Genomic DNA, 26,729 nt, shown 5'->3' on the forward strand with positions numbered 1-26,729 from the left:
ACTGAAAACTTATGAATAGTTAAAGCATTTTAAGAACTTAGGTTTGTACAATGCACCAGAAAAGAAACAGTTGTAGGTTATAGCTCAAAATAGCAATTAAACTTTTGGGCTATGCTGTCTTACCTTGCAATTCTGTATACTTGGAAAAAGTCCCTTAAGTTGGATGGATTCTTGAAAGACATAGGTCTACACTCATGGAATTAATTACAAGAAATCTTGGTCTTGGAATGTGAAATGTTGATATTGACATTTGACAAATTACATAGAATTAATTCATATCAGCAGAACAGAAAGTAAGTTCTTTGTATCTGATATGTTTAATGTAAACATAGCTGGAAAATCTGCTTTATTTGTGTCTGTCTTAGGTTATCTGTTTTAGGATTTCTTTGGTTAGGTTTTGATAATTTAAACAAAAATCCAATGTTCTGTGTTTCCTCTTGTTGACAGTTTTTTACTGCAGTGCCAGAAACTTTTCTTGCCACAGGCCCTTCTGGTGGTGCTGACCAGGAGGAATGCTGTCAGTCATTAAAGTTTGATTAATGTCCTTGTATTGCATGCAAATTCTTCAGCAGTCCTCCTTCAATTACAGTGATTTTGTATGTAAAGAGTTTAAGGTTGCTGTTTTTTCTTTTCTTACTGTGGAAAAAGTAAAACATGCATGATGTAAATAACACAGTGTTTACAGTTCTTCAAATCTCCTTTCTGTCTCCTAGAACTGTTTCCAGATGGCTTACATGTGTATAAGCTTGTGACTCAAATTTTAGAAACATTCCATGAATAGCACTCGAGATTAATTTCTTTAGAAGTATAATATTTAGCAAAGTAGTATATCCATTGTTGAAGCTCGGGGTCTTTGGGTGCTTTCTTCCATGTTTCGTGCAGGATAGGAAATGGGGAAGACAGTATCGTTACACACATTAGTTTTTGCTTAGCCGGATTATCTTTAAAAAAAAAAATAAGTAAAACCTTTAGATTGTAAAGTGCAAAGGAACTTCTGTTAAAGGAGACAGGCTATAACTACATGCCAGACACTTGGTATTGAAGGTATTACTGGCACAGGCAAGCATCTTCAGATTGCAGATGCCCCTTCTGCTTGCAACTACAACTAGCAACAGTTTATGGGGCAACATAAGCTAGGACAGGTTGCAGAGCCTTCTGTACATCTAAAATATTAGGGCGGTTAAGCTATGCTGGACTCTATACTACTACAGCTACTGTGTTGCTGTTACTGAACCAGCAAATAAAAAGTGATTTTGGGTACATCTACCTGCTCTGCATTTACTACACAAGATGTTCCTGTGATGCCATTTAAGTCAACAGAGCTATGTCAGACATCACCACCTAAAAAAGTTATGCAAAATGCTTTTTCTCCTGTGATTAGCTTTTTATTTGGTAAACAGTATGGGCCACAGTGAAAGTGAGTACATTGATTTTTCTGTTTCCCTGTTCTCCCATCATGGAGAGTTGATGTACAGTTCTTATACCAAGGAGATCCACAGGCTGAATGTTATGGAGGTCTGGATGATTATAGATGCTACCTGGGTCGTAAGAGCACCGTCTAATTCAGAAGTTGAGAAAGAAAATAGCTTATAAATGTTTTTTAATAAATGTAAGAATAACCAGGGAATCTTTACAAGTGAAAATTTTGAAATAGCTCAATATAGGTCTTATTCAGAGACTGTCATGTTTCTTTATTATTTTGTAAGTAATACAATGTTTTAGATCTTGCTCTTCATGCTTTAAAGTTTCATTTGGTGTCTACAACAAAGGTCAGTATTATAGTATTGTAATACTGTATTTTCATAACTGCATGCAGCAATTATTGTGTTTCCATTCTGGAAATGGGTTTTAGCAAACCTGGTTTCTGGCGGAGCCGCGGGAGCAGCATCCGTGTAGTGTAACAGTTAGACTTTGCATGAACTCGTTTAGCTGCTGATACTGGGAAAGGGAGTGAAATCTCTTAAATGGCAGTTCCAGTTTTATCTAATGTGCCTCAGGTTGTTTATATTTACTTCATTTTAGAAGTAGACCAATATTCAACAGTATTAGAATTCTATTTCTTAAAAATTTAATTTACCATTGCACAATTACAAACTTGAAAGTATTAAGACATGTAAGATCTTTATTGAGAAGGAGAGGATGAAGGTGAGTGAAAGAGGAATCTTTGGAAATAGTGCTATAGCATACCTCTCAAAGTTTTGCATTATTTTTAGATTCTGTATGGAGAAGTTTAACTTAATTTTGCCAGCTTTGGATGCTAGAAACTAAAGTAGTTTGCTTTTTGCTAACCTATGTTTTTATGGGGTGTCATTTAAAGAGCTAATGAACATCCTTGTCCTGTATCAAAAATACCAACTGAAGGTTTTCAACAAAGATTTTGGGTAGTGTATGCCTCTAGATGTATGTGTCATTCATTCAAATAGATAAAATTAATTTCCCGAAAACAGTTTCTGGAAGGCTTTGCAGCAGATAGAAAGAAATCTCTGCTTTCTGTATTGTTGTTGGCTTTCCTGATTTGCCTGCAATGGCACAAGTTAACCCTAGCTGCTGTCTGCGCTGTGCTGGGTTGTCCCGGGAACTGGCTGCTTGACTCTACCTATTACTTTCTGTGCCCTGCACTTGGGCTGAATTAGTATTTTCATGATACCTTCAGTATCTGAAGTTCTTACTTCAAAGATCAGTTTATTGCTTTCTGTGTTTTCACCTGTAGAGAATTCGAAAAGCTTGGGTGTAGTTACCTGTGGAATGTGGAAACAGATGAAGAATCTACAGATACAAAAAGTGGGTTTTTTTAAACTTTGTCACAGCTTGTGTCTAGTGTTCCACTATAGGAAAAAGTTGAACACTTCTAATAAATTTCAGTAAGAATGTGTGGGAAGGAAGTGAAGGCATGGTATTACGTAGAAAAAATTATTTCTTTCAGAGAGAGGGTAATCGAATGAATACATAAGCATTCTGCTGAATGAGGACAGAATTGGAATGGCAGTTACTTGTTCTGAAAGTGTTTTAGCAACTGGATACCACTATCTGAATAAACTGTCTTCATCTATCCATGTGTCTCAATTTCTTCTTTATGCTTCGTTCACAAGTAGAAGGAACAATGATCTACTATGTTTTTCATATAATTCTGATAATGTTACATGTTTCAGTCATGCAGAGTAGTTTGTACCAAAGAGAAGGGCTTCTGTAGAGCATAACAATGTGCATACACTTCTTTAATATTAGGTGCTGCTGAGCAACAGTTCCAGGGACTTGGTGACTGGTGAACTTCCTGGCCTGTACCGGGGCTTTGGAGTTACAGTCATTACATAACAAGCCTCCTATTTTGGATGTTATGACACCATTAAGGTAGCTTTTACAAACAAAAATGCACATGTTTTAAATCTTTATGATGATATTTTAAATATTTATTATGAACTAATGAGGGTGTCAGTTAAAGCTTTTGTCTTTAACAGTTTTTTGTGCTCAATAGACTGTATTACTGAAGAGCCAAGTCATTTTACAGTAGGATTCACAACAGAAACGTTCAAAATTACACTTGATATCTGCTAGATTTGAAATACATTTTACAGAATTTGTACAGGCCTCCATTTTTGCTTTATTTTGCAGGGATTATTGCCAAATCCAAAACAAACTCTCATTCATTCTTTCCTTTTTCACTGCTCAAGTTGTGACCACTTGCTCAGGAATGCTGTCTTATCCTTTTGACACTGTCAGAAGACACATGATGATGCAGGTACGGTGGAGCTTTCAATCCTTTTTTGAAGTTTGATGTGCTAATTGAAGCACTGTTTAGCCTTACAGCAGATGAGACTCTATTCAGAAAATAAATGAAAACATCTCCAGAAAGACAAGAAGAAAAATTAAATATTAGTATTGTGGGAGTCTGGTAAAAAAGTATGTTCAGTTCACAGTTTGGTGAGAGCTTTTGGTAGAAAGACAGGATCTGCTTTCTTTTTTCTAGTCAGAAGTCAGGTATTTGGAGTAAGACAGGTTTGTAGGTAGAATATCCTTTACTAGCCCAGCTAATGCAGTTCAAAAATAATCTTTGAGACACACAGCTGTTCTTAAGGTGTGAGGTAGAATCAGTAATCTTCAAAGCTCAGTGCAAGCTGAGAATTATTTCTCGGCATGTGGTGGGTATGATAGCATATTATTAGCAATTAATGTTGGATCTTGTTGCTAGCCATTAGGTAATTTTACTAGGTAGTTCAGTAGCATCTGAAGTACATAATATAAATTATTGCTATGAAGATCATCTTCAAACATGAAATAAAAAAAAAACCACAAAAATGCTTTTGAAAAATCAGGACCTTGTTCCCTGCATCCCTGAGAAGGTTTCGCCATCTGATAATAGAAAGGAGCTGTTGGTTCCAAAGAAGTGTCTCTGTGTTTTGTTTTCATACTTTTCTCTCAGTATTTCAGAAAGTCAAAAGAAAATCAGAATAAATGTTGGCACAGAACTTGCTTAGGTGCTTTCAAAAAGTCCTAGGAGATACTTAAATTCTTATGCAATGCCTCCATACCTCTGGTAATCTGTCCTAAATATCAGAAACCTTGATGCTTGCAGTGGGCATTAGCACTACTGACTTCTTCCTTTCAGACTAAATATGATTTCACCGTGTCCTGATTCTGCTTTATCTGCTTAATCAGCAGTAGGCCTACAGTTAATGCTGCCTTTATTCCTAAGTACTGTGCTTCTTGAGGCCTTACCAAAGCATTGCCTGTATCTCTGGTAATTAGCTCACCTCTAGGATAGAGAATGGTATCCAGATTATTAAAAGCATAAATTATAATCATATGAAATAAGATAATGGGTTGGTTTACTAGCACAAAAGAATGAGAGGACATATATATGTTGTGGATGTGTATTTCATGTGGTGTCCTTGTTTCATTAATGTAGTTTTGAAGCTTCAGGTACAAATCAAGCTCATCGGTATGATTTTTATCAATTTCCCCTTATCATGATGCTTATTCTGATCCAAGAGGAAGCCCTGAATTAAATAGAGCACCTTTTATTTCTTCAGTTAAAAAGTGTATTTGCCACATGGGATAACCTTCTGAAATAATGAACACAGTACAGACTGCTTTCAGTAAAGTTGATTTCTGTCAGCTAAGCATTAATAACCATTACCAAATATCCTTTAATTTGCATATATTCCTGTCAATTCAAACCAAAATATTTTAAAGGCTTTTTAGCTGTGTTACTATGCTTATTTATACTGATTTATGTGAATATTTATCATAAGATGTATTTCTGTATTTATTATGTTCAGGAAATCTCTAGTGATCTCATACTTTGATTCCTAAGAGAAGATGTAACAAACTGTGACAGTGTGTTCATCAGAAAATTCAAACTTCACTTTATTAGCTGCAGAGTGTATCACAAAGGCCTAAAGTAGGCAAGATTATCTTTCTGCCATTATGAGTCTAGAACCTTACCTTGACTTAAGATGTAGCTAATTTAAATCAAATCTTCAACATTAAGTAAGAAAACCTAGTGTCTTCTTTCCAGTAGAATTTCATATAAAGATCGGGATTTTGGATTATCAGTTCCGAACACAATCCTCCAATCCTGAAGAGACTGCGGTTCCAAGACAGGAATTGTCTGACAGTTCACCAAGCACATGTGCAAAAAACCGCTTTGTCAGAGCTGTGGTGTTACTCAGAGTATCTGAGAGATTTGCTGTCGTCACGATGCCGAGTTCCACAGTGGGCAGGAATATTTCCCACGTGCTCTGCTGTGCAGAGAACGGCTGTACAATGTTCCTCTGGGCTGCCTCTACTCCGCTGTTGAAATTCCCAAAACTTAAAGGAGTTGGCATGGTTTTTACTCATGGTGCACTTGGAAAAAGCTGAAGGGAGGGCTCAGTGCCTCAGCTCTGAAACGGTCATGTGTGTGCATGTGAGCATTCACTGCTTTATTTCCTTCACCTGTAAGCACCTGAAGCAAGTTTTAGTGAACATGGTGCTGAGGTCTCTAACTAACAAATCCTCCTTTTTGCTTTGTTTTCATTTGTCAAGCAAATTAATGCTCAGAAACAAGGTGGGCTAGATGAAAACTGGACCGCGCTCCTTCTCAGCCTTCCTATGTTTTTACGTTATTGTGCTAGTCAACATTTTTTAGAGGACTCTATTGATTATTAACGAACTGAAATCTACTTGGTATAAAACTATTTCAGTGGTACCAAAGAAGGAAAAAAATGAGTTGTGGAAGTTTTAACAGCATTGAAACAATTCAGAGCACCCTTAGGACTGCAGTGACCTCATTTAATTCCTCAGCCTTCTACTTGCCCAGTAAAGCTTAAAACAAGCATCAGAAGGAGCCTAGCCTTTCTAAATTTAGCTATTGGAACCAGCTACCAGAGCATTAAATCAGATAAATAATAATATTTGTTAACAGATCACTCCTTTGCAGTAAGTGAAACGTAGGAAAAAGTTCTTTAGTGTTCTTTACTAAAGAAAGACAAATTTTGCTGGGCATCTAAGTTTCTCAGTGCAGTGCAGTAATGATTTATCTTATTATTTGTGTGCAGATTGGGGAGACTGAACATCAATAGAAAGGAACTGTTGACTGCTTTATGAAAATATACGAATGAGAGAGACTTAATGCTTTCTTCTGTGGAACATTCTCCACATCCTTTGTGGAACAGGAAGAGCCTTAGTGCTAGTTCTTTATGACAAAATTCAGGCCATTTTTAATCTCCACGTTTTCAGAGAGTTCAGGATCTGATTAAAATAGTGAGTGAACATCTATTCTGTTTGTACAGTGTTAATGATAGAACTCTCATTGTTTGCGTAGCATATTTTTAGTTTAAATGTTATACAAACAATACTTTTGAGAAATTGTTTTTGTGACTGTTTTCATTTTATTCAAGAAATTAATCCAAGAAAGTACTTGCCTCTTGTTTAAAATTCTCAGTGTTTCCATTTTATTTGTACTAAATGTTACACATCTTGAATTTTAAATGATGGCCTGTACCTGAATATATTTTGGTAGCAGCAGTTTCCCTAGCCTGGCAGCAGAGCCCTTTGTAAGTATGTGTACTTACCAGCCTGCTACAGCTTCTACATGAACCACAGTAAAAAGCTGTTTCTAGCCTGTAGATGTGTTTTCATGGTATTTTAAAGCACAATCAAGACAGCAAAGGAGTTTACGCTGTTTTTCTTTTTTTAAATTGGCATTATGAAATACAGCAACTCACTTTTCTCTGTCCCATCCTTCAAACATGGAGTAGACTGTAGTCTGGCTGGCGGCATTTTAAGCCAAAACATAGTGCAAAAATGTAGAGACCCAAGCACTTAGTGACTTAGAACACTTAAATTTCCTCAAGAAATAATGTATTAAAATGGATGAGGATTCTTCTCAGTACTGAGGATAAATCTTACAGCATACATAAATGAGGAGACTCTTATTTTTATTTTATTTTATTTTACAATAGGGAAAGGAAAAAGAAGCCAAACCTTGTGGAGTACTGGTAACTTAGGGACCAAAGAAAGCATTTAGGAGGCCTTTATTTAAAAGTTTGGTTTCGAATTAAGGTTAGCAGTGTTCCCAACATTTCTCAACAGCCATTAAGTTTCACACAAAACCCCTAGCTCCTTGAGTTAGTACAAGCATTTTTTTAGCTGCTAAAAAAATCAGATGTGATCCACAGGCCAAGAATCGGAGAGCCTCGGACAAGCCTAATTCCGAGATTGCTATAGTGACAGCAGATGATCAGGGGGGATATGCTCAGGCAAGTTTGTGGCTAATCTGGCTTGACTGAATTTTGTTCATACTCGCAGACTGAAGCACGTAAACAAGACTTTTATGAAATACTTCAAGAGTTTGGCTTATCCTGCTTGCAATCTCATCTCCAACTCATAACAGTCCTCCTCTCAACAAAGCAATTAAGTAGTCCATTAGCACTTTCTTGTCACTCTCATGAATGTCTACACAGGTCCTACTTCCTGACTGCAGCTTGAAACCAGCTGGCTCAGTTGCCAGAAACAACCATAGAGCTGTGTAGGGGCTGATTTATGCTGCTGAGGTGTGAGACATGCTGGCATTTCTGCAGTGATGGCTTGTCCCCCTGCTGCAAGGTTGCACAATTTATTCTGGGCCTGGCTTAGTAATGCTGTATAGCTACACGAGAGTATTTGCATATAATCTCTTGGCCCAAGGTTTCTTTTCAGTCAGGAGTTAGCCTCGGGTGGTGCCGCACAAGCGGGGATGCTGCAATACCTTGATTCACCGAGAACTGGTTTTGTAACAGGAACTGAAACAAGCAGAGCAGAAACCTGAGTTGGGATTTGTCTCTCTGACTATTGGAGGTGGGCCTGGACCCAGTTTGCCTTTCTGATCCTAATACTAGCAAGGAAAATGAGGTGGTTAATTGCTTGTACTAATAATAGTAGTGTTACAAATAACTTATTTAACAGTGGCTTCTCTTGCTTCTGGAGGTTTTAGAGGGAAATAGCATCTGTCAGCTTCACTAGGAAACTTCTGGTTGTGAAGTAGACCAGTGAAACAATAACAAATGGGGAGATAATCAAAACTCTTGACAGGGATGCGGATCTAGTTTAGTGCTTATTTTTAGTCTCTCTGGTGGAACAAAACTGTGCAGCACAGTATCGCATGCTGTGTCAGGAAGATGTCATATTGCTGTGTGAAATTGAGATGTCATTTTTAGAAGCAAATGTATACTTACAGAGCTGTTCCAGCCTGTAGGTATGTTTTGTAGGTTTTCAGTCCTCCATACTTAAAAAGGACATCCATAAAAAAAATGGGGTAACTGCAGTTCTCAGGTTTTAAGACCTCTTTTTTCTAGGAAGGAAAAATGACAAAGATGAGGGTGCTTCTGGGAATATGTAGGCACAAACTGGGGACAGGTCTTCTGTATGTGTTGGCAATGGGAGGGAAAAAGACAGGACTTGACCGTCCCAAGTCTCTGCCTGTGCCTGGCACCAAGCACACTCCCCACCTCCCTTCCAGCCACCAACGCCTGGCTTTCATTTTCGGTGCCCAAGGTGGCTGTCGCCCACGGGGCTAACCCCGTGCCTTGGCGCTCTGGGGGCTTTCCAGGTTTTTCCACCTCCCGCGGGGCCTTTGCCCGCTCTTCGCCTCAGCGGGCCCAGCATGCCGGGGTGAAGGGCGGCCGCCCCGCAGCCCTGACCCACCGCCGCCGAGGCCGGTGGTATCTATCGCCCTCATCGTCGCCGGGCAGTAATTGCACTAGATGATTATAATCACCTTAAATTAAGGTGTGTTGCAACCAACGTTTCTATCAAGGCGGTTAGGCGAGGGCAGGTGGTGGTTTAGCGCCGGGCCGGGCCGGGCCCGGCCCCGCGGAGCGCGGCGCGCGGCGCCGGCCCCCCTCCCCCCACCGCGCTGAGGGGCGGCCGCTTGGGCCCTGCGGCTCCTTTAAGGGGGCGGGGGGCGTGTCCCGCCGCGGCTCTGACGTCGGGGCGCGCGGTGTCGCTCTAGATAACGCCCCCTCCCTCCCCTTCCAGATCTTTCTCGAACGCGCGTCGCCAGCAGCTGGCGCGGCCCGAGCCCTTCCGGAAAGTGCCGAGGCCGCAGCCGGCGCCTGGCGGGTTCCCCGCCGGCCGGCCCAGCGCGCCTGCGCAGAGCAGCGTCCCCGCCGGTTGGTGGCCGGTGCTCCGCAGTGGGGGAGAGGCGGGCGAGGAGCCGGGTCCCAGCAGCCCCACACGGTCGCCGCCACTGTAGTCCCAGGCCGGCGGGAAGCTCCAGGCGCAGCCATGTCCGTGGTTGGCATTGACCTCGGCTTCCTCAACTGCTACATCGGCGTTGCGCGGAGCGGCGGTATCGAGACTATCGCCAACGAGTACAGCGACCGCTGCACCCCGTGAGTACCGGCGCTCCCGGGCCGCCCGGCGCCCCCACAGCTCCCCCCGGCACTTAGCCGGCGAGCCCGGCCGCCCTTTCCCGCCCCCCTCTTCCCGGCGTACCGGGTACCCTGAGGCGGCCGGGCGGAGCCGCGCGTGTCCCCGCAGGGCCTTGTCCTTTCCGCGGCCCGTGGGCGCTCCTCCCGCCGCTCTGGCGCGCCGGCCCGGCGCCGGTGGCTCCTCCGGCTCCCCCGGCGGGAGGCGAGCGGGGCCGCGCTGGCCGGCGCCGAGAGCCGGGCAACGGCCGAGGCCTGGCGCTCGCTCGGGAGCCGTGTGCGGCCGATCTTGCCGGGCGAGCGGCCCCTTTCCCGGCAACGCGGGAAACGTTTGAAGTAGGCGCAGAAATGGGGGTGCTGGCGCAGGAGGCGAGCCCAGGAACGCTTGGTCCCGTCCCTTCTCCCCCCTCCCCCCCCCCTCACCCGCTTTTGACTCTTCCGTGTCCTTGAAATACCGCGCTGTGCTGGATGTGCCACATGGCTCTTGGGGCACAATGTGGTTTTTTTAATTTTTTTTTTTTTTCCTATCCTTGTTACACTTTGGTTTCGTGTAGCAAAGATCTCCGCTAAGTGCGTGTGTTTCCCCAACTCTAAAGCGGTTGCCTGGGCTTGAAGTGTTTTCATTAACAATTTTATGATGGAGCGAGTGGCGGCGAGACCGGGGAGGAGGAGGGCGTTGATTCACCGGGAAGTGGCGCGATGAGTTCCCTCTTCTTTAAGCCTGTTTCTACTTGCGCTGCATCTGTTGGCCGTGCAACACCCAGGTCTTGCAAGAAAGGGGGGGGCAGCGGGCAACGTCCGTGATGATGGGATACGCAAGAGTAGGTGGAGATTTTTCTCTTCTGTTTCTATGGGATACGTCTAGGATTTTTCGAGCTCCATCTGTGCATAATTTTCGAGGAGGATTCAGGAATTCGTATAATACTCATAAAAATCGGGGTCTGGGTGGTGCTTCCTTTTATAAAGGGAATTTGTAGCCAGCAGCAGAAAGCTGTTTCAGCGGTGTGAGGCCATAGTACCTTCACCATTGCTGTCTTTTTGATCTCAGAAATGTAGGGTTTGTTTTCTAAAAAGTTTTTATAAAAGTATAAAAGTTGAGTGCTAAAATATATTCTGTCTGTATTAATGGGAATGCTCTTTAAAATTCTCTTTAATACCTATAAAAATATACTTGTCACGTTAACTCTCAAGAAAGCATTACTCTTGTGCACCTTTTGTGAGAACTGAGTTTCTGGGACCTGTCAAATTCTGTGCACGGAACCCCTGAAATTGCTGTCCAGAGCATCCTTGGGCAGCTGCCGTTTCCTTCCCCTTTCTGACGAAGAAGCACTTCCAAATCTTAGCTGTTCTTGGAGTGCGTCCTTTGCAGGTAGACTTCACGTAGGTTTCCCTGCATTTAATATTTTTTCGCATTAGCGTCTGGGTAACTGTACTTTCCCGACGTTTGCAAAGTGATTATGAAAGGGATTTAAAGCACAGTTAGCAAGATGGCATCTGGAGTGCACAGATACTTAAAGGCTGTGGTTATTTCAGAGTTACTTTTCTCCTGGCTTTTTTCTTCTCTTCGAAATGTTATATAGGAGAACACGAGGAACTTCCTTCCTAATGCTGTTGTCTTGAGGCAAACCAGAAAAGTAAATAGAAATATAACAGGTTTATTGCTGTTATGGAAGTTTATCATAGTAACTAAACCTTACTTCAAGCAGGATTTGAGTGATGTAGGCAGATCTAACTCTTAAATTATCAGAACTTTTCTGCTTTTTACATGTGGCAATGCAGTAAATGAACTCTTTATTTATGTGTTTTGAGACACTTGAAGTTAGCTAATACTTAACCATTGATTGGATGAGTCCCAAATACTTGGGACTTGCTCCCAGAAATACAAAGTGTTAATGTTTATGTCTGTGTAGTGTGGTACAAAAATACCTGAACTAGCTCTGGACAAGCTAGCACACTTTCAGGGGCAGAGTGCTGTTACTAAGCCATGTAAAGATACTGGGTTATGTCCTAAAGATAGGACAGTCCTGGCTGCGCTCTACAGGGCTAATTGCTCTTTCTGGGCAAGGCTAATTAGTGCAGCCAGCTTCCAGTTTTGGAGCTGGTTCAGGTGTCTGCAATACTGCTGTGAGCAGTGCAGCGTTAGTGTAAGCATACTTCAGTGCTACAGATAAAAGCAGTGTAGACTTATGGGAGATATGTATTATCACAATTTAATACAGCACTCAAGTCATAAATACAGTGTCCCAGTTTTTAAAACATTCAGGTGATCCTTTATTAATATCGTTTGCCTAAAACCTACATCCTGTAGTCTAAGGTATGGGAGCGTTAGTGTTTGTAAAATCTGTATCATCTTTGAAGCTTTAGCACAAGTGTTCTAGAAAGAAAGGAAAGAGATTCTGCCATTAAGCCATCCGTTTCAGAAGAACTTGTAGTTTTTAAGGCTTTTGGCCTTAGTGTTTCTTTGGATGTTAACTGACACTTGGTTTTTTCTGAACTGGGAACTCCAGCAAGTCTGTTGTATGCATTTCTAGCACGGTGGGCATGTTCAGCTGATGGCAGATGGCTCTTTGGGTGCTGTGCCTCACCACTGTGGTTTTGTTGAAAAATAGTTGATTGTTGATAGCTCATAATTTTTTAGTAACTTTTTTCAGACCACGTGTAATTAGTGTAATCACAGGCTAATTAAAATGATGCAGTAGCACCTTCTTCAAAACAGTGCATGGAGAGGATTGAAATGTCCTGGTGAAGAGAGTTGCTGCCTTTAGAAAAGTCTGTGTACTGCTCAGAAGCTCCCTTCAAAGCTGGCTGAGGGTAGTGGTGGGGGAGGCGGTTCAGTTGTCACACTTGCATCCTCACAGTGGATGTGTTTCCTAAAGGGCTGTCTTGGATACAACTGAAGTGTCTGGAGCCAAAGAGAGCATGTTCTATTCTTTGACATCGCTGCTTCCCAGCCAAGGGGGGGGAGAAACCATCCATCTCCTTGAGCTGGAACTGAGCTACTGAAGCAAACCGCTGCAGGAACTCTGGTGGGCGAAGTAGCTGCTCACTTGATACTTCGTGCTCTGCATAGGGATATTTGCAAGTAATGCTGTCAGCAAATTCCTACACTGAAAAGGTGTGGTATAATAGCACTAGCGTGTTATTATCCATAAAATAAATGTCTTGTAAACCATTTGAACCTTTTCTAAATTGCTCTTTTATCTGACTTTTCTTAACTATTACAAAATATAATTGGGAATTGTAGCGTTAAGCCACATTAAAAATTATAAAGGCTGTTTGTGAAAGCTGAACATATTTGAAAACGTAGGGCAATGCATTGTCTGTTTGCAGCAGTTAAATCTGGAGAAGGTTTTGTGTGCTCAGTGTGGTGCTACAGCAGAAGAGGTAGCTAAATAGTTATCAAATTACATACAGTGCCCTCGTAGTGATGACGGAGAGGAGGCAGAAAGCAATCTACTATAGTGACATTTACGTGTTCATTAAACAATTAAATTTGAACCATATGAAATCCAGGTTGTATCTGTTACTTACTACTGAATGGTTTTAGCCAGATCAGGTCCCTTTTGGGGAAAGAGTTCTATTTCAAATCTGTAAAATGAAAGTATGGCAACAGTAACTTCCAAAAAAAAAAAGCTTCTAAAGACAACAGTGAGGTGGCCAGATGGTGGCTGGAGACCTGGGGCAGCCTTTGCTAGGGCCAGAGGCGAGGCTGAGAGGGGTGCTCTGTGGTAGCCTGAGAAGCAGCAAGCTGGCAGGGGCTGAGGAACCCTCCAGAGCTTCCCAGGCCTTGGTGGCTGGAGCTGTTGCCAGACACCTCCACTTCTGCCTGTTGGCATTGTGTACCTGGTAGTCCTCAGTCACGGGAAGTGCTCAACAGTGTGTAGAACTGGGCTGTTCAGCTACCTTGGGCTTAGATGGGGGGCTTTATTGTTGTTTTAGGATTATTGTTGCTAAGGGCTCTTAAAATGTGGATGTGGTACTATCAGACTTCAGGGTTGTTGAGTCAAGAAAACCTACCCAGTAAAGTTCAGGTCTTTAAACTAAATGTCCTAGGCTTCTTTGGTTATAAGTTGTCACACAGAAGTAACTATTAATTCCTTACCTTCATGGTAAGATCTGTAGAACATGTATGCTTTTAAAGAATTCCTTAAATTATGATGAAAACAATTGCGGTTGCTTGCAGTTTCTAAACTCATTTGCAAAGAACAAAATAATTAGTATTCGATTGCAAATTCTTGTGCTTCATGCAGTGAAGTGCCACATCCATGTTCTGCTACTTTTAATTCTTATTGGTGTTTTAAAGTATCATGGAAATATTTTATGATGTTTTCTTTTAAAGCTGAATTTCTTTTTTTTTCCTGTTTTTACTTAGAGCATGTATATCTTTAGGATCCAAGACCCGGGCCATTGGGAACGCAGCAAAGAGCCAGGTAAATGGATCAAAAACTCTGGTATTACTTACCTCACTTGTCCCCTCTTGAACTGTGGGAAGAAAAGTAACTAAAATAGAAAAATATCACATTTATTAAAGTAAATTTTCTACAGTAAATGTACCTTTCACAGTAATAGTTACTGCTTCAACAGTGTGTTTCCCTTTATTAAAATCGACACAGTATTTCTGCATTGTTTTGTCAAAGTAAAAAATTGGAAGAAACAGAAAACCTTGTTTCTTCCCCATTAAAAGATTTTTTTTTTTTTTTTCTTGCTTACTCCTGATGGGAAGAATAGAGTTCATAATTAAATTGCATTGGGGGTGGGGAAGAATACTGTACTTAGTTTTAGAAAGTTTAAACTCAGGTTGAGCAACATAGGTTTGGTACGGATACTGATTGTTGCTTATAATGTGAAACAAATGCACTGTCTCAATTTGGAACTCACTTGCAGCCTAGGAAAACCTTCCTTTGGAAAGCAAATACGTAAAAATTCATGATAGCCAGTGTGACTCTACAAATTCAAAATAGGTCGGGTCTCACCCTCTTTGTGTGCATCCATGCATCATGTTAGCGCACTGAGGTCTTCCTTCCCCTTTATGTAGAGTGTCGGTAACTGGCAATTTGCCTGGCGGGTATGAAGATAGTAGAGCCCACTGGTAGTACCATGAGCAGTCGCTGTACGCAGAGGCTGTATCCCTCTCATTCTGAGAAAACTTACACTTTTTATCTGAGTTCAACCCCAGACTTTGCTGGCAAGAAGGTGTCCTGTCAGTACTCTTCCCAGCTATGAAGTTTACTATTTAGACTAGTAAACTAGACTAGTTAATCTTGGAAAAGATTACTGTGGAGTAATTGCTTTTGATAGCTTAAATAATGTGTTTGATGGTATTTGTTCTGGTCCTTTCTCTACTTAAAAGTCTGTCCTTAAAGTGTTTAGGTTGAAACACTGATGAGTGAACAGGAGTGGGGAGGCTTTATATCCAGATGGGATCTGAATTAGAGGAGAACTTTAAAGGCAGTGAAATGTGTTAATTTGTTGAAGCTTCATTTAAGGTGAATGTAGGTAATAACTTCATTTGTTCCTGCAGACAGCCGTTGCAACAATAAGTAACGTCATTTCAAATATTGCATACTGTATCAGAAAGCTCTTCTAAAATAAAAAGTACAGTGATAATTGATGGCAGCAAGCTAATGGATATTAAAGAGGGAAGTAAATTTGAACTTTTTTAATGGAGACCATAGATGAAAAAATAGATGCTTCTTTCTCTCCCCTCACCCTTTGCTTTCCAGCAAACTTGTGGGGCTTGACATGGGTCTTCAGTATGTGCATTAAGCCTAACATAACAAGAGTTCCTTTCTGGATGATATTCTATAGTCTGCATGCCATGGGTAATGAAGAATAAAATATCTTTTCCACAGATTGTCACAAATGTAAAAAATACATTGCATGGTTTCAAAAAACTGCATGGAAGAGCATTTGAAGATCCTTACATACAAGCTGAAAGGGCCAAACTTCCTTATGAACTTCAGAAGATGCCGAATGGCTCCGTAGGAGTAAAGGTGAGTTAGAGCTTTGCAGAGTATCTTTAGTGGTAGGGATGAGCACTTTGGACCTTTGTCACTTAACTTCCTACTTGAACTGACTCATACTTGCCTTAAGAAAACTCTAAATATAGTCTTAGTCATTTTGAAAAGAAATGTCAGGTGATAACCAGTACAGTAACACCTTTTACCTTTCACAGACCCTGCCTTAGCATAGTTTTGCCATGTTTCACGTTTCTTCTTGTAATGCATTAATTTCTTCAAACGCTCAGGAAGATTTGCAGTACTCACTCTGTATTACATGCTCTTGTCTTCTAGTAATAGTTGTGTAAAAAAAGGTATTGCATTGTCTCCCATGCAGGTATGCTATAAAATGTTAATAGCTCTCACACCAAAAAAGGTGAAGCTTGTTTCATTCACCTTCAATAAAATTGAATGTGTAATAAGCCTGCTGTTGCCAAGAGATGAAGAACATTTTATTCCCTGCAGTAACATCTGCTCAAGTACTGTACTTTGAGAGATGTCTGTTGAGGTTTCTCATCAATTGTATTGGCTTTCTATAGTTGCATTAGTAGCTTTTCACCTTACTTTACTAGACTTACTTTCAAATACATATAATTACAGTGTGTGATTATTATTCTTGTCTGAGTTTAGGTTTTACAGACATGCAGAGACCAAGTTTCAGGAAAACAAGATAATGCTCTGAAGATGTAATCCAAGCAAGTTATTTTTAATTTGCTTCCAAACTAAATGGCTGGAAAGTGCTCTTCTCAAAGTTCAGGCTTTCTGGCTTCAGTCTCTGAATGTGTCTGTCTTAGCATTTTAATTTGGATCAGGAGTGCACTTCTGAAGCAAATCTCCCAATCATCCTCACTAGTGCACTTTGAGCTGCTTTCTGGCAGGGCTTTATACCACACAAAGTGAGTTTCTTTTGTTCTGTATACCTGCTCATATCGTACTAATTCCCAGTGCAAATATAGTTGCTGCTCATCTTTATGGGTTTCCCTGCACAGGAGTGTTTGGGATTGCTAGAGAGGTGGCAGCCTGTCAGGAGTTCAGGACATAAAACCTTACGTGAAGGCTGAAGATTCTGATGTGTTTCCTGAGCAGAGCAGGGCTGTTAAGAGTTGCCTCATTTGCCCCTTCCCTGCCTCCCTGTGCTTGAGTGACCTTTGCAGGAAGCAAATGTTCCTTGGGTTTGCTCCAAAACTCTTTATATTTAGCTCATATTAGAACAAATGTGCTTCTATGTGTATTACGCATTTTCCTTTTATTTTTGGGTTTTTTATTTTAAAAAATTCTGACAAAAATACTGCAGCATTGTGAATAGCCCCTCGAGGTAACTCAGGTGTTAAAGTTTCCCACAAAACAATTTCCAGCTAAACTGAACTGTGATGATTTGTTGTAGGTAGCACAAATCATAGCATCAGTTGATACGGAGAGTTATTTGTGTCCAGTCTGGTGTTAAACTTGGTCTCAGTGCTCAAAAATTACAAAAAAATACCGATTCGTACATCTTAGAGATAAGTTGAGATGATTATTACAGTACCACAATTCTCTGTTTCAGGTGAGATACCTAGATGAAGAGAGACAGTTTGCAATTGAACAGATTACAGGAATGTTACTGGCCAAACTTAAAGAGACTTCAGAAAGTGCTTTGAAGAAACCAGTGGCAGACTGCGTGATTTCAGTAAGTTGTAATAAATTTATTGCAATTCTTTTTATAGATCACTTCATGCAAGCCAGTACCATTTCTGCTGTGGTGCAATGGTAAAGAGATAAAAGTAGTGGATAGAAATTGCATTCCTCCAGAAATGGGCCTTTATTACAGGTTTTTCCAAATGAGGATGCTTTTGTAATCATGTGTGAGAAGATAGAAAATTTGTTAAATCGTGTGTTTGCAGAAAGAACATGCTTCTTAAGCTGATCCAGACTGGCTAACTCCCAAGTGCTACACACAGTAATGATTCCTGTAGTTCCTGTTATAAATGGGGACTGTCCTGTGTGTAAGCATCTCTTCCTCCATTCTGAAGAACCTGTCCAAATTCATGTTGAATTTCTTCATTGTTACATGGTTGAACACTGCTGGTTTGTAGTGTAGCAGAGAGCTGCCTGAATTTCATGGCTGTGAGGGTCATACCGGCAATTTGAGAGCCCAAACTACCTGCATTTGTTTGAAAAAGTCTTTTTATTTGGCTGGTTTACTTGTGTTGGGGTTTTTAGGTAGTGTCCTCGCCCATGGCAGGGGTGTAGGGGGAGGAGCTTGAAGATGAGGTTTTGTTGTTGATATGAAGTCCTAAACGTCTGCTTTTCACATTGTCTTTGTTTACTGCTTCAATTCTGCTCTTGCTCTGGTAAGAAGTATGGGCGTGAAGTATTGCAGTTATCGCCCCTCTCAGACAGAGGCACAGAGACTGGAAAGCTGTATACCTGAGCTGTTAGAAATCTGCTTTGATCTTTTTCCTTGCTTCCTCATGGTATACAAAGTCACTTAGAGAGAATACCTCCCACGCAAACAAGGATCCTTGGCAATACACCCCAATGGTAGCTAACGATATACACTATGAATGTAGATCTAGGTCTTAAGCTTGACTGAAGTTGAAGATGTGCCAGCTGATTGCAGCCAGTTTCTAAATGGGCTCCGATTGTGCTTTGGCTATTTTTGGTGGAACTGAATACTGTAGCACACTGTGAGCTGGCACTGATAACTGTAAAATGGATACAGCTTCAGTTGTAACACAAAGTTTAGTTTAGCACTAAGTTTAGTTCCAGCGCCACTGTAGTGCTTCTGCAGTAGCTTATTCGGGGGCTGTGTATGAATATTTATTGTGTTGCCTTTGTGCTGCACAAATGTTTTCAGAAACTGGTAATGATTTTAAGATCAAAGAATCATCAGAAGAATCTGAGAAAGCACCTTCAGATTTTTTGGTGCTTAAGCAGCGCTGGATGTCACTTTTTGTCCTATTTTGAAATTTTAATTAAAGTATGCACTAAAATTAATTACCTAGCTGTTTTATTCAGACTACCTTACTAATCTGAGGTTAGCTTATAACGGTTTCTTGTGGTATTGAAATTTATAGGGTTACTTAATGGATAAGCCTGACTTCTTTAAATTAAAAAGTCCGTATTTCATAATATATAATTATTTTTTGGAAACAGGTACCCAGTTTTTTCACTGATGCTGAGAGGAGGTCTGTAATGGCGGCTGCACAGATTGCAGGATTAAATTGTCTGAAGCTGATGAATGAAACTACAGCAGGTAAAGGGCAGCAGCTTTTTTTTTTTTCTCCATTCAGACTATTGAATCTGTGAGGGTGATGACGTACTCCTGTTACACAATTAGGAGCTTGGAGAAAAACTATCCATGCCAGTACTGCCCAATCTAGCTTGGGAACTGGAAACACAGCAACTATGCTGGTGGGGTGGTGTTTGGCACTTAAGAGACATGATGAGAGTTTGGACTTGCTAAGTTGAATACAGTGCCACTTGAAAATAGCTACTCTGCTTCTGAAATAAAGCTGGGATCTGTGCTTAACCTCTCTGCTGCACCGTGGAGCTACAGTGGGGTGTGCTGGGGTGTGCCCCTGACCCGAATTCTCAATTGTGGTATTAAATAATAGCATGCTGCAGTGTTATCAGAGGTACCCTGCATCTGTCTGAAAGATTACAGTAAATACATTACTTAACATAGGTGTGTAGTGGGGTCTTCTAATTTTCTTTCCAGCTTACTGGTAGATGGGTGTTCTGGAGTAAAAAGAAATCTCACGGAAGTATTAAAGAAATCCTTTTTTTATCACAAGCTAATACTTTGAAATTAAATACACTGAAAAGAAATTTTAAAATGTGTAATCCAAAGATTTTTCACTTTTAACTACTTAATATGTTTCCTTTAAAAGCTGCTTCTACACAAACTGCATTTACTGCCCTGCTCTGGTTTTGGCAAATTCTAGGGTAGGGTATAGAAGTATGTTACACTTCATGGGAGCTAAAGTTGGAGCTTTTTAAACCAGTAATATTCTTTTTCCTTGATTTAAATTCTCTTTGCTTTTGGAAAGTCTCAACCAACTTTCCAAATGAGTGCTGGTATTGAAATTTCAGATGTGTATAAACTAGTCTTCTAAAACATTTTTTTTTATCTCTTGAGCATGCTTGAATTTTGCAAAGCTGAGCTAAAAAATACTGAAAGTACGGCATTTCAAAGGAGAGGTGTAAGCGTGAGATTAATTGTGTAATTTCACAAATTACGTTAATTTGGCTACAAGCAGAACTGAAATACAGGGGAATGCTTCCTCCCTTGTCAGTGAAAAATGTGTTTTCAACATGTTAACTTCCTTTGTGATAGGCTGTTTGCTTGATGAACAGTAATTCTGAAGCAAAAATAACCAATCTCATAAATCTTGGATCTACAAATTTAAATTTATGATGGTGCATATGCTACTGACTTTAAGTTAGTGCTTTGAAGGTGCACACCATGCAGTTGTTGTTGGAAAGAGATGGTAGGTTATACAGAATACTTAAATGTTAACTATGTGAATGAACATGAGATACATTAGTAAAACTATAAATCAGACAGTAAGAAATGAAAATAAAGAATGTGGCAGCTCGTAATGGTCTAAAACTTGTGACCTTTTTGACAGTTATATTCAATTTGAGCAGAGTAATGGAGGTGTTTAGAAAGAGTAAACATAAGTAGTGTCTTTTGGTAGCACTTTTAATGCGTGCTTTACAGTTGTGTACAGCTTTCCCTTAACTTGTGTGGGTTGGTGTTTTTCAGTTGCACTAGCCTATGGAATATACAAGCAAGATCTGCCAGCCTTGGAAGAGAAGCCAAGAAATGTGGTCTTTGTAGATATGGGGCATTCTGCGTACCAAGTTTCAATCTGTGCTTTTAACAAGGGAAAACTGAAGGTAATCTTTTCAGTCATGAAGTGAAATCCTATATTCCTGAAGTATTTAATTGAACAATACTCAAAACAAAAACAAAAAATTAGAAAGATCTAATTTTTTAAAACTAAATAAATGTCTATACCAAATATTTTTGAAATGCTGAATACAAAAACTTTGTTATTTTTTTGGCTATTCAGCAAATCAATCTTTATAAAGCGCAGAAATGAAGTACCCCAAAAGTGTGTTTTGAAAAGTGCTTGCCAATTAAGCATACTGCGCGGTTTTTGTGCCATGTTGTATCATGGAAATATTTGCATATTCTCATAGTCTCATAAGCATTGTAGCTGTGCAACGGACATGTCAAACTCTTGAACTCCATGAATTGCTCTGATGATTTTTTTTCTTCTGCCATCCATGATGGTTCAAAATCTAAATTCAAGAGGATGTGAAGTAAAACTGAACAGTCTCACATCCTGGTTTGGAGATTTTTGTTTGTGAGCTACTGATGGCTGAATGTTTTTGTAAGCTTGTCTTTGGTAGAAAAATGTAGTCATCTGAAGTCATATGGACAATGATAGCAAGTTTTTCTGTTTTGACTAAATGACACAGAACGAGTAATGACAAAATCACTATCCTAGTCTACCTTTTTTTGAGTGAACTAGTAAATAGAGTAGGGGCTGCAGCATGGTAGAAAACAGCATGGTGGATGTGATAGTATTTTATTTGAGGAGGGCAGAAACTAAGTAATTCAGGAGTGATCTTTTTAAGTTGTCCTATCTGGCAACTGCATAGAAGATAGTGAGAAAACCACAAAGAGTTTTCCCATATCAAACCTGTTTTTAAAGGTGTTAACTTCTACAACTAGTATCTATATGAAAGCTCTCCCTGTATCTAAACAAACATTGTCTAACTAACTTTTAATCTCTGTTCTTTCACTTCTGCGCAGGTCTTGGCTACTACCTTTGACCCTTTTGTAGGCGGTAGGAATTTTGATGAGGCTTTGGTAGACTACTTCTCTGAAGAATTTAGGACAAAATACAAACTGAATGTAAAAGAGAATCCCCGAGCGCTGCTACGATTGTATCAGGAATGTGAAAAACTAAAGAAGCTTATGAGTGCAAATGCTTCTGACCTTCCACTCAATATTGAGTGCTTCATGAATGACCTTGATGTCTCCAGCAAGATGAACAGGTACTGTGCATTATTTTCACTGCAGTGCAGTGAAGTGTGGTCTCTAAGCTGTCTTGTAATGTGAAACACTTTCCCTGTTCTGCAGAGCTCAGTTTGAGCAGTTATGTGCTGCCCTTCTGTCCCGAGTGGAACCTCCTCTAAGAGCAGCCATGGATCAAGCTAGTAAGTAGGAGTGTCAGTTTAGGTAGTACTTCTGCTTCAAGAAAGTAACTAGTAATCGTTATCCTAGATCTCTTTAATGATTATCTTTTTAATATATTTTTGTATTTATTAGAATTGCAAAGCTAAGTACTGAAAAGTTAAATGTAAGTTCCATTCATATGCTTGTCATGTATGCATGATCCCATTCCTGCCTCATTTAGTGCACATATCACTGCAACCTTGGTTTATTGACCCTCATTCACCCTGTGTAATGGAAGAGGTTGGCACTCTGAGAGATCGTTTTATTTCAAAACACAAACAACCAAACCAAAACCATGATGGGAAAAGCTATTACTCTTTACTGCAACTGTCTGGCCAGCCTGTTCCATATGTGGTACATACATGTCCTCACTGACCTGAGAATTTGGCAGCATATTCTTGAAATAAATTACCTGAAGCATGTGCAAATAACAATTTTTTTTTTTTTTTTTTTTTTGCCTAATGTAGCGTAAAGGAGAGAATTAGACTTTCACAGAAAAAGGCTTTTACCCCTAATTCCAGCATCTGCAACTAAAAGAAAGAGAAGAATTTTGCTTATCTGATGACTTGGCTAGATAGCTAATAGGGGAAGCAAGACCCTCTGAATAACTGCTGAGCAGAGCTGTTCAAGGACTGACAGTTGTTTGAGATCACTTTATAGATGTATCCTGAAATCAGAAGTAAAAAGTTACCCTGCAAGCACAGTCCAATATTTATTACATATTCTTAGTTAAGGGGTTTGCTTTTCTTTATCAGCAACCAAAATTAAACCAGACGTAAAATGAGGTATATTTGATTTTCATTTTGTTGTTCTTGTTTGGGAGGGGTGAGGTATTGTCAGTAGTGCCAGGCTGCCAAAGAAAACCTGATTTCACACCCCTGAGTTTATGCCCATCAGAAAAGGGTGCATTGTAATGCATTTTAAAGAACAGCTGTCCTCATTGATGCTTGGCTTCTGCATTTTCCAGGTTTATGTAACTAGAAAACTTTGTAGCCTGCAGGAGGGACAAAGAGTTTGATTAGGACACATCATGACAAATCTGGTTTTAAAGATCTTGTTGGCTGTTGAATATATTCAGTGCTTGTCACAGCATCTAGATACTAAGAGAACATTTTTGGTTGTCCAAAGACAGCTTTTTGATAGCTTGATGATAACTTAAGGCCATGCACTCTCTTTTCTAGAACTTCAGCGTGAAGATATCTACAGTATAGAAATAGTAGGTGGGGCTACTAGAATTCCAGCAGTAAAGGAGCAGATCTCTAACTTTTTCTGTAAAGAGATAAGTACCACGCTAAATGCTGATGAAGCTGTTGCAAGAGGCTGTGCCTTGCAGGTATAGTTATTAAACTTCTGTATTGCTTCTTTAACATCATGGACTAATGAAATACAACTAACTAAACAAAAGATACTATAGCTGAAACAAGATGCAGAGTCTTACTTGTTCTTTCAACAGTTGGTGACAGTGACTATGTCAGAAATTGTTACAATTGTTAATTTGCTGCTGTGTCACGTTAGAAGGATAATCTAGTTCGAGACCTGTTAAATTTGATGACCCAAATTGCACTGATCCACTTCTGTGTAGTCATTTGGAAGTTTTGCTGGGTAGCTTTACTGACAACCACTGGGCTTTGAAGTAGTATCTGTTACTATTACTTTAATTTAGTTGTCTTTCAGTTCAGTTAACTTCCTACTAAGCATAGGAAGTTTCTGTTAAAAGTCCTGTGATAAGCAGGACCTCCATGTGACCTACATGAATTGTAGCCTTATTGCACTTAGGTATTAACTATTGTACTTGCCATTTATTTGACTACATGGATATAATACAATTTTGATCTTTGTTTTCTAGTGTGCAATTCTTTCCCCCGCTTTTAAAGTGCGTGAATTTTCCATCACAGATGTTGTTCCTTATTCTGTAACGTTAAGATGGAAATCATCTTACGAAGAAGGAACAGGGTAAGTTGTACAGTGGCTGCTAAAAAGTCTGTGTTTGTGTATATAAAGAAAAATTTTGAGCTGTGGGAAAGACCAGGCCTCAGACTTGTCAGACACTCGAGTAGGGTTAATTTTCTTTTTTTGCATTACACCCCTTGATTCTCACTACTGCTTAATAGTTGGAAGTATATTTAATTAAAAAATGTTGGTGTGAACTTGCTTAATTTAAGAAGCGTAACACAATGCATAGTCCAGATTTCAGACCTACAGGCCCTCAACCTGCAACTCTTGTCACGAACTGACTTAAACTAAATTATTTAGCTGCTTGGTTAGCATGGCTGCTGATCATTAACATACCTTGATTTTGATTATCAATTATGTTATGGTCAGTGGTTTAACCTTGCTTAATATTTTACTGCTTTAGGGAATGTGAAGTTTTCAGTAAGAACCATGCTGCTCCTTTCTCAAAAGTAATTACTTTTCACAAGAAAGAGCCTTTTGACCTGGAAGCTTACTATACCCATCCGCATGAAGTGCCTTATCCTGATTCCAGAATAGGTAAGGACATGTGAATAAAAACTGCATAGCCAACTCATGTTGATAATGGGAAAAGGGGTTCTCCTTTTTTTTTTTTTTTTAAGGTATCTTATTTCCATATTTCCTGGGTTACAGAAAAGTCTAGGTTCTTTAAAAAGGCTCAGCGCAGTCTTTTTCGTTTAGATGCAGTTATCAAACAGTATCCATATCTTTTTGCAGTTCCTAAAAAAATTTAGTTTCTTCATTCTGTCTTAGCCGTTTCTGAATGCTTTTAAAAAAAGTAGGTACAAGAAGTGGAGTGCTCTATTGTCTGGTTCTTTCAACCTCTGTAAAATGGATAAGGATCTTACGTGCCCACCAGCCTGGATTTTTCAAAGAAATTGGATCAAAGGAGCTCTCGGCACTAGATAGTTATCTGTCATGTCTCTTCCTGTTAATCTGAGAACATACAAGACAGGCATTTCCTGAACTTAAGCATCTATAGTGGAGTCTAAAGTACTAGATGATATGAATAAGTTTCCTGGTAGCTAATACTACCTTACTTGCAGTTATAAGTAGACTCCTCAGGGTCTTTAATTCACAACTTTATGTACTTATTTACATATCTGATATAAACTTGGTGCTACCTATTCAGCTGTCTATGTTCTTTCCTGAAGAAAACCGATTTCTTGCATTCTCCTTTGCATGCGCACAGTTTGCATCCTTTACACTCAGATTTCCAGCAGGTTGCAAAATAAAATACCAACCTCGCTGCTTCCAGAAGCCTTGATAAGCACTGTTCATTCTCCACAATGTGTGGTGCGTTCATGTTACCAAATTCAAATAGAATCTGTTATCTCTGTTTAACGCTTTGTTTTTCAGTGCAAAGTTTTGAGTTACGTGGATGAAAGAAACCATTCAAGATGAATGAAGAGTAATTTCTCTAGTGTGATAGTTAGAGAAGGCAACAGAGAAGCAGAATACCTAACAGTGTTATCTTGACTTTTTTATGAAATACAGATCAAGGAGGAACATCTTATTAATTATCAGTTAACTGATAATAGTGGGGGAACAGGTTTTAGTTTATCTAGCTGTGGCTTACATTGTAGAATTGACAACTAAGTAGGAAGTTTCCACATAGTTTATTTAAGTTACGTGAAGTTGCTATTTAAATCAACACCTTTCCAGGAATGTATTTAATTTCTTTTTTTTCCTCTTTCGCTATTTGTTGGAAGAACAATTAAAAACCTTTTTTGTTTTTTCAAGGGCGTTTTACTATTCAAAACGTTGGTCCCCAACATGATGGCGACAATTCCAAAGTGAAGGTTAAAGTGCGTGTCAATATTCATGGCCTTTTCAGCGTGGCTAATGCTTCTATAATAGAGAAGCAGAACATAGAGGGAGATCACAATGACACGCCTATGGACACTGAATCATCAAGTAAGAACCAAGGCAGAGATGATGAGCTGGTATGTATACTTGTAAATATCTACACTCCTTGTAATTCTGACAGAGCCAATAATTAAGATTAAATCATAGTGTATAGCTTTTCACAATTAGTGCTTCTCCACCCTTAGGTTATTTCTTCAGTTATGTAACACATTTCTTCTTGTTTATTATTAAAGCACTGGTGACATGTGGCACTAAGAAAGCAAAACAGAATGTGAAAACAGATTCTAAAGAAAAAAGTAATTTTTTCATTGTTCTTTACCATCTATCTGCTGGTTTTAGGATTATCTAGTGTTGCTGTCAAATGGCAGGATATTTAAAGAGATCTGTTGACAAACTAATTCTAAAAGGTTTTTCCTCAAGTACTACATTTTCATTGAGTAAAAAATATATGGTATTTCTTTTGTGTATGGAAAGCTTGTTCTTTACAAACATTCTTTCAGCAAGGGCACTTCTTTATGTACTTCAGTACTGGTAGTTCTTACAAACTGGCTTACAAGCCCATAGGGGAAAATTACTGGAAATAAATGTGCAACAGCTTTGTCATTAATACTGAAAAATGAACAAAATGACCTTCCTGTCGTTCTAGTGCAAGGAGGATCAACTTTCTTGATAGTGCACTGCATACTGAAAGTAGATCACCAAGAGAAGTGAGGGGCAGCTCTTACATTTGACACTAGAGTTGAGGGCTGGCTGCCAGGGAGTAGCACA

At 39.8% G+C, this 26,729-nt stretch overlaps 1 protein-coding gene across 3 annotated transcripts in view; it reads left to right on the forward strand.

Annotated features, from left to right (window-relative positions):
• The first annotated feature begins 9,522 nt into the window (after positions 1-9,522).
• Positions 9,523-26,729, forward strand: part of HSPA4L (heat shock protein family A (Hsp70) member 4 like) — a 29,723-nt gene continuing 12,516 nt past the window's right edge. Inside the window, exons 1-14 of one of the 3 annotated variants that reach the window (XM_074823620.1) lie at positions 9,723-9,851; positions 10,442-10,708; positions 12,764-13,002; positions 14,260-14,317; positions 15,740-15,880; positions 17,430-17,552; positions 19,022-19,121; positions 20,637-20,770; positions 21,696-21,940; positions 22,026-22,102; positions 23,303-23,454; positions 23,968-24,074; positions 24,478-24,611; positions 25,836-26,038. In XM_074823620.1, the coding sequence (XP_074679721.1) occupies positions 15,854-15,880; positions 17,430-17,552; positions 19,022-19,121; positions 20,637-20,770; positions 21,696-21,940; positions 22,026-22,102; positions 23,303-23,454; positions 23,968-24,074; positions 24,478-24,611; positions 25,836-26,038 (1,302 nt within the window). In that variant the 5' untranslated portion in view covers positions 9,723-9,851; positions 10,442-10,708; positions 12,764-13,002; positions 14,260-14,317; positions 15,740-15,853. Of the gene's footprint in view, positions 9,852-10,441; positions 10,709-12,763; positions 13,003-14,259; positions 14,318-15,739; positions 15,881-17,429; positions 17,553-19,021; positions 19,122-20,636; positions 20,771-21,695; positions 21,941-22,025; positions 22,103-23,302; positions 23,455-23,967; positions 24,075-24,477; positions 24,612-25,835; positions 26,039-26,729 lie in introns of all 3 variants that reach the window. The other 2 variants (XM_074823622.1, XM_074823619.1) reach the window with 2 other exon arrangements.

The sequence above is a fragment of the Strix aluco genome, chromosome 4 (assembly GCF_031877795.1).
Source record: "Strix aluco isolate bStrAlu1 chromosome 4, bStrAlu1.hap1, whole genome shotgun sequence".
Taxonomy (NCBI): Eukaryota; Metazoa; Chordata; class Aves; order Strigiformes; family Strigidae; genus Strix; species Strix aluco.